At 40.0% G+C, this 12155-nt stretch overlaps 2 protein-coding genes across 2 annotated transcripts; both read left to right on the top strand.

Annotated features, from left to right (window-relative positions):
* The first annotated feature begins 419 nt into the window (after positions 1 to 419).
* LOC105925520 (ependymin) lies at positions 420 to 4147 on the top strand. The gene is made up of 6 exons (XM_012861405.3): positions 420 to 530; positions 687 to 721; positions 803 to 937; positions 1015 to 1207; positions 2969 to 3056; positions 3654 to 4147. The coding sequence occupies exons 1-6, from the start codon at positions 464 to 466 to the stop codon at positions 3766 to 3768; spliced, it is 633 nt and encodes a 210-aa protein (XP_012716859.2). The 5' UTR covers positions 420 to 463; the 3' UTR covers positions 3769 to 4147.
* Positions 4148 to 8761: 4614 nt separating this feature from the next.
* Positions 8762 to 11914, top strand: LOC105925575 (ependymin). Its single transcript, XM_012861503.3, has 6 exons — positions 8762 to 8912; positions 9001 to 9035; positions 9119 to 9253; positions 9343 to 9535; positions 9690 to 9777; positions 11515 to 11914. Exons 1-6 carry the CDS (start codon positions 8846 to 8848, stop codon positions 11636 to 11638), a joined length of 642 nt encoding a protein of 213 aa, XP_012716957.2. The 5' UTR covers positions 8762 to 8845; the 3' UTR covers positions 11639 to 11914.
* The last annotated feature ends 241 nt before the right edge of the window (positions 11915 to 12155 follow it).

Raw genomic sequence — 12155 nt, 5'->3', positions numbered from 1 at the left:
TCAGCACAAAACTTAACAGCTTTCAGTGTGAAATGAGCGAAAGCTTTGGTAAATCTGCAGATGTGATGCGGCGCGTCTGCGGATGGAAAGCTCAAGTGTCCATGAACCACACCTGATTTTCCTTCAGGTGTGGTTTATGGTTTGTAAATTGTAAAATTCATGGTGGTCCTTAACATTAATGTCGTCGCTCTTCAGGATTTTGAACCAATGTCGTCATCAAAGAGTGATCAAAGCTTAATGAACAAAAACCAGAGATAATTATCGAATTTGGGAATCCTAATTAGTCAGTGCAGCCCTGTTGCAAAAATCCCCTTCTCCAGTCACATGGACACGTCGTATTTCACACCGTTATAAACGGGATCTTTGATAATTAGACAGGCTAGAAACTGGAAACCCTCCAGGCTTGTATATAAGGACCGGGGCTCTCTGACTGAGCAGGATTCAGGCTCTGCTGTCAGACAACATGAGAGCTCTCGTCCTGCTTGTGTGCCTGTGGGTGGGCTGCCTGGCTCAGAGACCCCAACCCTGCTGTAAGTACACACACTTAAAGAGCTCAGTATTATTAACGTCCTTTGACAATTTGCTCCCTGTCTCAGCTGCGTTCCAGCGTCTTCTTACCAACTTTGCATATCTGTGCTGGTAATAATGTGTCAGATCTGTTATGTTCACTTTCTTCCTGTTGACAGCATCCCCACCTCTCATGTCTGGAGGCCTTTCTGTGGTACGTCCCCAATGTTACATGTTCATGTTCCCTTTTCTACTATTTTCAGTGAACCATTTTCTTTTAATCTCCTTCCTATAGTCCACGCAAACTGAGAAGCTTGTAACCTTTGCAAAGTACACTTACGATGGCCTGGGAAGGCGGGTCCGCCTCAGCAACATCGGGTTTCCTGACAATAAAACCTACTATCTGGACGTGCTTCTGCTTTACAAACAGGTGAGAGTAAGAGAGCGCTGGTGTGCGTACCAAACTCTCCTGTATGTGCTGCTTACTCATGCCATCCTGTCCTGCAGGGGGTCATGTACAAGATAAACAACAGGGAGCAAACATGCCTGAAGAGGCGTCTGAGTACAGACTTCATCCCGCTGGCCATCCCAGTGGACGCTTCCCTTGTGGGTCAGGTTGTGCTGGGAAGCTCCTCAGTTCCAGGAGAGGGAATCCTGGTCAACACCTGGTCTGGGCTGCTGCAGACCAAGAAGGGAATAGGTACAGTTGCTTGCTACCATTACCGTCACAAACCTCCATGTGATAGACTAACACAAAACAGAGAATACATGTGAAGTGGAGGAAAATGGATGCATATTTTTATGTTTGTTTTTTTTTACAAATAAAAATCTGCAAAGTGATGTAGGCTTTGTAGTAGATTCTCTTCCGATGCCCACGATAAAATTCAGTGTCTCTGTTTGACTTCAGAGGTCAACTGTTTAAATGGAGCTGCTGTGGGAAGGCCTCGGAGGTTTGTTTAGAGAACATCAGTGGGGGGAAAAACAGCATGAAGAAGACCAAGGAACACAGCAGACAGGTCAGATAGATAGATAGATAGATAGATAGATAGATAGATAGATAGATAGATAGATAGATAGATAGATAGATAGATAGATAGATAGATAGATAGATAGATAGATAGATAGATAGATAGATTTTATTACAGACTCAAGGTCCAAATTACAAAAACGAATAAAAGAATAATAAGTACAATAAAAAAGACTCCTTGCCATTCAAAAGGCAATCATACCAATGTCCCCAGAGTACAGATGAGTATTTTACTGCACTATATTTAACATTAGTCAACAGTTGGAAAATACTGTTATAGGACTCCTTTAAAGGATAAATAAATTTATACATAAGCTTTCTTAAAACAGTCGGTAAAGTGCTGACATGAGCAGATACATACAGTTCACTAGCACTGGTCCATCTGGGTTTGTTTAACAAAAGTCCTAATGCATCATTATAGGCCACCTTCAGTCTTTGAAGACTGGCTTTTTTAAAGTTGCCCCACAAATGTGCAGTATACAGAGAAGTACAATACTACCTAAACAAGTTCAGTTTCACTTCATCAGAACGGTCAGACGGTCTGTCAGCACACGGCCAAGATATTTTACTTAATTTTGGGACATTCAATAACGTCCCAGACAGTTTAAAGAGATAAAGTTGTGGAGATGTTTAATGCAGGGTTAGGTCTGAATACAATAACCCGAGCTTAGAACACCTCACAGAACTCGGTTCAATATACTATCTGAAAGTGGAAAGAGGGTAGTGCAACTGGAAACCTTCAGATATTTGTCATAATAAACTGACAGGTAGAGAACATTAATTAAAGGAGTGACTAAGTGACCCATGGTAACTGTGGAGGAGCTGCAGAGATTCACAACTTAGATAGTAGAATCTATTACCAGTGCAAACATTAGTTCAGGGTTTTTTTCAGTACTGGCCTATGTGGGAGAGTGGCATGAAAGGAGTTATTGTCGAAAGATTGCCACGAGAAGCTCTGTTTGTAGCTTGCCACAAGCCATATGTTTTGTCCTGTTTAAAAATGAAACGTTTTTGGGGAATCCCTTGAAAACACCATCACCACAGTGGACACACAGTGGTGGTGGCAGCATCATTCCGCGGGGACAGTTCCCACCAGAGATCTGGTGGAGGCTCCACCCAAAAACCTGCTGCTAAATACGCAGTGGAAGGCTGCACTTCCACCCATTTCTGTTTGTAAAATAAAAATCTGAAACATTCAATCATTTTCCTTGACAACGAGACACTGCTTTAACACCACATCCTAGTGACATGCATTAAAGTTTGTGGCTGTAATCTGACAAAATGTAAAATAAATAAATAAATAAATAAAATATTTTCAAGGTCACAAAGTCAGAACATGTACAAAGTGTTACATATATTGACTTGTATTTCAGATTTTGTTTATAATAGGGGCTCAGCATCAATGAGATTGACCATGGGTTTTTGTCTTTGCAGCAAAATATGTGAGCACCGTGACAGAGTTTGGCTGTATTCCTGTGAGCACCCTGTTTAGCACGGACAGAAACGGATGGGTGGCGGTCAGGTCAGTGCTCACACACCTCAGTAACTTCAGTCCTGCCAGACATGTCGGCTTCAGAGAGCAGATAATGCCATCGTAGTGCATACCTGAATATTATGATGTCCTAATTATTACCAGTTCTTTGGTTCCTTGTCTTGGTGTAGCTGCAGTCCTAAGATCTAAGGAGGAAGGACGTTGTTAAAAAAAACGGACATGCAAAAAAGAGTTTTTAACATTTCTTGTCCATTTGACACACTTCAAATTTTCTGTTTAATGTGTCTTTACAATGGTAAACATAGCTAATACATTTTTGTTGATTTGTTTGTTCTGAAGCAACTTTATAGTTGAGTTTATTTTAATTCAGGCCCTGTTTCATCTGAAATTTTAAATTCAACATGAATTTCACTTATTTTTTTCATATTATTTAGGGTGGTTGTGGCATCATTCCCAGACTTAATTTCCAACTTCCAAATAAAAACACAGCATAAAAGTTTGGCTTAGAACACACACAAAGAACGTTACGACCAGGCCTGAACTCACACCGACCTCTATTTTCAGTTCTGATTGCGGTAACAGAATGAGGAATTAGCATGATTTGATTGTTTTTCCTCTGGTTTTTAGTTTCTTCAACAACATCATCGGACTAGCAGACCCCCAAGATCTCACCCCGCCACCGTTCTGCAGCTCTGCCCAGCTAGAGGAAGAGGCCCGAGAGGCACCCATACTGTTTTTGTAGCTTCTTTTAAAATAAAATCTCTTTCCAGAAACACACTTTAACATGATCAGGACTATTAGGACTATGCTGTACTGTGTGTAACTTTTAGTAGAAGTAGCACTTCTAACAAGACAGTCTGGCTGCAGTCCTGCTGTGAAGTCTCCTGCACTGTCAGGGCTGAAAGTTTATTTGAAGCTTTTCAAAATAAAAGCGAAAGCCTTTCAAAATAAAGGCAAAGTTGATTCAAAGCTTTTCAAAAATAAAAGCGAGTATATCTGAAGCACGTATTTCCATATTTTTCCGTTCCCCATGTTTATTTATTGGGTCTGTATTTGATGTATACAATGTAACTGTGTTAATGTGTATTGATGTGTTCAATTAAAAAGATTAATTGAATAATTATATATCTTTCCAGTTAAACTGGATAAGGTGGAAAAAAAAACATTAAAAAAAATATAAAAAACAGATAAAATATTATATATATATATATATATATATATATATATATATATATATATATATATATATATATATATATATATATATATACATATACACAGGACTGTCTCAGAAAATTAGAATATTGTGATAAAGCTCTTTATTTTCTGTAATGCAATTAAAAAACATGAAATGTCATACATTCTGGATTCATTACAAATCAACTGAAATATCGCAAGCCTTTTATTGTTTTAATATCGCTCATTATGGCTTACAGCTTAAGAAACCCAAAAATCCTATCTCAAAATATTAGAATATCATGAAAAGTATACTAGTAGGCTATTCAACTATCACTTGAATCGTCTAATTAACTCGAAACACTGCAGGGTTTCCTGAGCCTTGAAAAACACTCAGCTTGGTTCAGTAAACTAAATCACAAGTATGGTAGTGGTTAAGAGACGACATAAGATTCTCACAGTAACTGGTGTACTGACCATGGCATTACTGTCCTTGATTGGCCTGCCAATTCCCCTGACCTGAACCCCATAGAGAATTTGTGGGGTATTGTGAAGAAGAAGCTGAAAGACACCAGAGCCAACAATGCAAATGAGCTAAAGGCCGCTATTGAAGCATCCTGGGCATCCATAACACCTCAGCAATGCCACAGGCTGATTGCCTCCATGCCACGCCGCATTGATGCAGTAATCTGTGCAAAAGGATTCCCAACCAAGTACTGAGTGCATTAATGGACATTTTCAAATGTTTGATTTTGTTTTGCTGTTATCATTTTTTTTTACTTGGTCTGAGGAAATATTCTAATATTTTGAGATAGGATTTTTGAGTTTTCTTCAGCTGTACGCCATAATCAGTGATATTAAAACAATAAAAGGCTTGCGATATTTCAGTTGATTTGTAATGAATCCAGAATGTATGACATTTCATGTTTTTTAATTGCATTACAGAAAATAAAGAACTTTATCACAATATTCTAATTTTCTGAGAAAGTCCTGTATATATTGCGTCTGCTTCAGTGAACACCAACGTTCATACTGTATTCCCAGCAACATTCCAGTCTTTTCCCTCTTGGAATCATATTTATTTGCACTTTTTTCACTCGATCTTGGACCTTTCTTCATTGTTTCGCAGAGAGATGCCAACAGGCATTAGCCGCTTCCTTCGTTTAACCCCTGCTGAACATGCGCAGTACGTACTTCCATTAAAATAAACACGAACATGAGTAAATAAACATGAAAGGCTGTATTTACTAACAAATTGAGCAAAAACAAAGCACAAAACACCAGAGTACCAACTAATATGCCAGCAGTATGCGATAATCTTGCATAAAAACTTTGCATGCAACTAGAGTGAGCTGCTGAAGTATAAAAAAAGTCAAATAACGTGGCAATGCACCTTTAACATGAAAATCAGAACAAGCACACCTTACAGGTCCCTCCCCCTTGCTCTCAGCTGCACAGCCCTCCCTCCACAGCCCCCCCCCCCCCCCCCCCCCCCCCCCCCCAGCAGAGCCAGGCATTAGCAGTTTTCCTGTTAAGCAGGTTGTTTCTCCACAACTTCTACACACAGCTGCAGCCCACTGGCAATACTGACCTTGACTGAAGGTAGTGCTGAAGGGGGTGTGAGCACTGCACTTACACAAGAGTGATTGATGCTGCGACGAACCAATCAGAGCCAGACATTCCTCTTGTCCGATTGGCAGTAGGACCACTGAGGGGACCCAGGGGAGCTTGAGTGTTTTCCTAGATTGTTTGTCTCATATTATTTGTCAGGACACAGTGACAGTTTCAACAGACATGAAAAAAATACATTGATTTGAAAAGTTACCTACTGCAGCTTTAAATTGTTTACCCGGATTATTTTTTCCCCTCATTTCATTTTCATGTAAGCAGTAATGTTCTTGTAAATCCAGAAAAAATAAATAAACAAAAACTCAACCTACTGCTGTGCAATCCCTGACAACACACAACAATGGGTTAGGAGATGTTTGAAAGTAAGAGAAAATATGTAATCTCCTGGATTTATGGGAGTTTATTAAAATCAGTAGGACAGACTGCAGACAGCCAAAATACAAAATACCAGCATTCTTACAATGAGATGAAAACTAGGAACCTTTGAACAGAGCCTTGCAAATACTTTAAACTAAAAATGCAACAGAAATTGACATTGATGTCGGTAACAGCCAACATTAGTAATTTTTTTACATATTGGCTCCATATATAAAATGTGGGCAATAATACAACCGCCCTACATACAGCAGCAGGTCTTTTTTTCTCTACCAGCTTTACAAATCTGGAGACTGAAATTCGTGTCCACTCTTTGTAAAATACCTCAAGCTGTTGTGTTGTGTGAGTTGTTTGCAAGACCAAAACGCAGACAGGATTGGGGGATGAGTAAAACAGAGTTTTAATGACGAAAATAGAAAAGCTTGCAATGGCAACATATGGAGAGGACACTGATCCATGCTTGAGCAAGGGCAGAAAAAACATGAGCAACGAACAAACTGGAAACAACAGGCAATGTAAAGAGAGGACCCTTTAATGGACATGGAGAACTGGTGATACTGAAGCAGGTGTGGAAAAATAACAAGCAAACCTGAAGAGCTGTATCAGGCAGCGCAGCTGAGGGATGGAGACTAATCAACTAGAACAGAGCTGAACAGAAACACTGTACAAAGAAACCCAGCAGAAGAATCTAACAGATGTCACAGAAATAAATTAGTAATAGCCTAAACCTAAGGGAATTAACTGATAAAGGAACACAATGGAGAACATAAACAACAGGGAAATAATGAAGACATTGACACAAAGGAAACCCAAAAACTCGTAAGGATCATAACAAAAGCCCAGATTGGTGTCATGTCTTTTGAAGCCTCTAATAAGATATCTTGTCATGAACCTTGTTCTATCTTTCTACCATTGTCTGTGTGGAGGAAACATATTCCCACAGCATAATGATGCCACCACCATATGTTTCAGTGGAGAGGCTACATCCAAGGCAACATGTGGCAGCAAAGTGGCACAGGTGCTGGCATAGTTGATTTGCACCCAGAAGGTTCTGGGTTCAAAGCCTGTGTTTGTGAGTGGAGTTTACAGGTGTGGCTTCTTTCTCTATATTGTGTGTGTGTGTAGGTATTCTCATTGAGATCCAACATCTCATTTTCAAGTGTGGCCAGTTTTGATATAACAAAAAAAAAACGTTTTACAAACACAGTAAACAATCGACTCATTTACATAAGCTCATAAAATATGACTATAAAAACAAGAGCAAGTTGCATGAGAAAATTTTCCCCTTTTTTTCTTAAAAGAAATTTATATTTTCCCATGCAGATGAGTCAAATTGGATAGTTCCAAGATCCTCCTGTAGAGTGGTCCATGTTGATGGGGCAGTTCATCGCCTCATTTGTTTGCCGTTTCTCCTGCAAGGCTCATGACAAACCAAAACCGGGCTGTCCTTCAACAATGACTTTCACTGTACCACCCTTCCATAAAGCTCTGTACATCATTAATAGTTGTGTTATTCACTAATAATATGAATAACATATTCTCTCAACTGAGCGGTGGATCTCTGCAAGTTCTTCTGAGTTGCCATGGCGCTGCTTCTCTGACTAATGTTGTCTTTGCCCAGCTTGTCTGTTTCCATGTCACCTGTGTCATACCTTTTCTGTCAGATGTTCAAAGCTTGGGCAATTGTTTGACAGCCTAACCCTGACCGTTTGGAGATTTTAAGTCCTAAAGCTGCATGTATTCCTTTAGACTACTTTGTGTTGTTCTATCACATCAAATCCCAATAAAACACGTTGAATTTGTAGAGTAGAAACAACTTAGCAAGACAGACAGGGTAAAAAATCTTAAATCTTTTGGAAATATCATTGGTCTCATGTATACTAAATCATCTTCTTCTCTGTGCTTCCAATAAAGATGTTTTTAGATATCAGTCTTTCTAATAGTTAAATCCATGGAAGGAGTCTTGTTTTGAGGAATCTCCAAAAACCCTAATTTGATTCCTCAGCATGTGAACACATACATACAGTTAAGGAGTCTTCTTTAAACCGCGTTCATGTGATGGCAGCTCGATGACAGGATACAGCTGGCTGACAAAGAGGAACAGGAGAAAACCTCTGGGCTGTCTGTACATGCCTGACTGAAGTGCGATCATAAACTAAACTCACAAACAAACTTAGAACATACTGAAATTGTACATGTTTTGACCTGTTCTGATGTACTACATTCACTTAAATGTAAAACCTGCTTTGCGCAAGTAATTTATGAGCTTGCTTTTTAAAAACTCATTTAAGGCTGACCCTTAGAGGGTAAGGGGAACAACGAAACAAGAGAAACTGTCGCTTCACTCGTTGTTCTCCCTTTTAAAGGTCAAAAACGTTGATTTCTGTAAGGATTATCTCTCAGCAGTGGAGGAGGTGAAATGACTTGCGTGTCCATATCTGAACACTGATCATTTGTCAGCTGATTAACCTGAACACAAACACACTGATTAGACCAATCAGAGCTGCTGTATAGCGCCGAGGAGGAATCAAACTCAAAGGGAAATAGGCGCCAGCCCACACCAACCAGGAACTCCGCTGGTTTAAAAGGAAGCGAGCTCTCTGATTGTTTACCGCCGCCACAGGGAGAAGTCTGACAACATGAGAGCTCTCGTCCTGCTAGCGTGTCTGTCGGTGGTCTGCCTGGCTCAGAGACCCCAACCCTGCTGTAAGTAGGCTACACACACTAGTGTCGAGACGTTTGTGTTCATAGCTTATCGTCCGTTCAGATTCAAACTAGTCTTTATACTTGACAGCCTCCCCATGGCTGATGACCGGTTCCCTGTCTGTGGTGAGTTCCCACCTTTTACTGTACCAACCAGATCCACAGCAGTTTGTGATTACACTAAACATTCCACGCACGTTTGTTTTCAGTCCACGCAAAACGAGAAGCTGGCAGCCTTCGCCAAGTACACCTACGATGCCCTGGGACAGCGCATCCGTCTGAGAGAGTTTGGGTCCTACGATAATAGGACCTTCCACCTGGACGTGCTTCTCCTGTACAAACAGGTAGCGGCACCAGAGGCATGTCATGGATGAACGGAGGATTAAAATCAAGGTTCTCTGCTTGACGTTGTCTTCCTGTCCTGTCTGGTAAGGGTGTCATGTACAAGATCAGCTACAGAAACCACACATGCTGCAAGAAGTCTCTGAACAGAGAGTTCCACCCGCTGGCCATTCCAAAGAACGCTTCCCTGCTGGGCCAAGCTGTGCTGGGCAGCTCCTCGGGCCCCGGACAGGGAGTCCTGGTCAACACGTGGACCGGTCAGCTGCAGATGAGAAACAGAACAGGTACGACAGGAGGAAACGCGGCAGGAGCAAAACAAAATCACGAAGCATGTGACAAGCGGCGCATGACTTTCCTTACACAATCACCGCACGCGTACTTCCAGTCTGTCCGGTTGTTCTGCATCCGCTACACTCTGTCCCGTTTCTGTTCACACAGCGCAGTACATGAGCACCGTGACTGAGTTCGGCTGTGTTCCCGTCACCACTCTGTTCCACACCGCCAAAAACGGTTGGATGGTCACCAGGTAAGGCCGTTTACCTGAGGACACCCACCATGACGCATCATTTACCCCATTTTCTAATGTTAAACCCAGAAACGTCTGTGGATTTTTGTAGTGACTTTATGTAATACAGCAGCGGTGTCCAAATGTACAGCCAAAAGTGTCAGTTTAAAGGGAGTCGCAGGCCACAAAGTGTGGGTATGTTTAAAAAAATGAAATACTCAAAAATGGTCTTAATCAAGAAGTTATGATTTGGTCTGCTCAACAGTAAACTATGCACACAATGTTTTAATGAAAGAAACTATTTATTTGAAAAGGGATCACTAAATTAATGTAGATCTGGAATATAAAAGGTGACGCACATGTTTTTTTTTTTTATTTTAACAAAAGAACACACAGTGTCCTAAACCTTTGGGGGTATATTGTTTTCTATTTTCTCAACCTAGTATATGTTGTGTGTATTTTTCAGCAACAACAATGGGATGCAAGTTATGTATATATATATATATATATATATATATATATATATATATATATATATATATATATATATATATATATATATATATATATATACTGTATTTAGTCAAGTTGAAGGGGTCTGCTTTGAAGTTAAGGTCCCTGGATGTCTGTGGTCCTCTTTTTGGATTCTGAAAACCCTGTTTTGGTTTTCTTCCACTTCATAGGCATGCGCCACTTTGTGTTGGTCTATCAAATGAAGGTTCATGTGCTTTTGAGCAGATGAAGGATCAAAAGGAGTGATTACTTTTGCGAGCTGCTGAAACCAGTTCACTCCCTTGGAGTGACGTCAGCAACAAATTGCTGATGTTTTCTACTCTGAGCAAAGTTTAATACATAAATATGTTTTCTAATAAAACACATAGAACCTTGATCAACAAACATGATGTATTACATGCAAAATGAAAGTGGGAAGACCCACTGGGACTGAAAAGCTTTTTTGGAGCAGCCAGAGCAAAAACCAATCAGCTTCGTGGTCTCTGGCGTCATTTTGGAGTCCTCACGCCTATGTTGTTTTAAGAAAATATGGGCCTTCATAGAATTTCAGCTATTCTGTAAAAGGTTATCAATTTTATTTTGCGATCATTTATGGCATTAGTTCCAAACACGTGTTTTAGGCGTCTCCTTGCTGCCACACACCTGACTTGCATGCAGAGGAGGGCATGCAGTCGTTTAAATCAGTTGAGCTTTAACAGAGACACGTCTAAAAGATCCAGGAAATAATCATTTTCAGTGATGTTTTTAATGTAAAATGGAGTTTTCCATTGCTGAAAACATTTTACATGTGGATGACAGGCCTAAACTCAAAAAGATGTATTTGTTTTCCCCAACAATGTTTGGACAAGGCCAGAGAGACCATTCAGAGGCTCAGGAAACCTTTGCAGGTGTTTAGAGTTAATCAGCTGGATAGGGTGACTCCATCAGTTTGCAATATTTCACTTCTTAATATTCTGATTTACTGAAACAGGATTCTGGGGGTTCATTACTTGTGAGCCATTATCATCAAAATTACAAGAAATTAAGGCTTGGAATTTTTCTCACTATGTGTGATGGATGGTGAGTTTCGCTTCCTAAAATCAGCGACTAAAGAAGCTTGAGGTTTTTCAGAATATTCTACCTCTAAGCTGTATTCGTATATATCTGTCTTCAGCTAAATGTGACAAGCAAGGTTTGGCTGAATCCAGTCCACACCACTGCGAGTCCCTCGGACATTGAATTTTTTTTCTTCTTCTCTGTTTTTAGCTTCTTCAACAACGTCATCGGGCTGGCTGATCCTCAACAGCTCATCCCGCCAAGTTTTTGTAAGGATGCCAAACTTGAGAAAGAGGAAGGAGAGGATGCCGCCACCTTCTACAGCTTGTTTTAAACCATTCTTCGCATGAATATACTCTGGTTTGATGAGGACTGTACGGCAAGCTTTGCACTGAACCATCACTCCTTTTAGTTCATGATAATGAAGTATCAGTGAAGAAAGATGAAGTGAATATGATCTTCATCATCAGTCCATCAGTTTATTCATTCAGCTGACTGTGAATCAAATATTGTAGCATTTACATTAATTACAAATGAACATAAATGAATCATAATGTCTTGGGTTTTTTTTCCATCATGTATGAATAAAAATGGCTTAAATTCAACTTTTTGACAGATTCTAAATGCTTCTTCATTGCTCACGGACATAGAAGATGCTTTTCTCTTGGCCACACACCGTGTAGCCCTAAACGTCAGTCTCAATGGTACTGCATTACATTGAGTGAAATATTTTAATGATCATGGCTTACAACAAAAAACAAAAAACTTTCAGTCTCTCCGAACATTCATGTATTACACAGGACTGAAAAAAGTAGATGGTTTTTAATACAGGAATGTGATGCTATAGTCTA

Source organism: Fundulus heteroclitus, chromosome 14, assembly GCF_011125445.2.
Source record: "Fundulus heteroclitus isolate FHET01 chromosome 14, MU-UCD_Fhet_4.1, whole genome shotgun sequence".
Taxonomy (NCBI): Eukaryota; Metazoa; Chordata; class Actinopteri; order Cyprinodontiformes; family Fundulidae; genus Fundulus; species Fundulus heteroclitus.
Note: the sequence above shows the minus strand (reverse complement) of the source record. Positions and strands in the feature narration are given on the sequence as shown.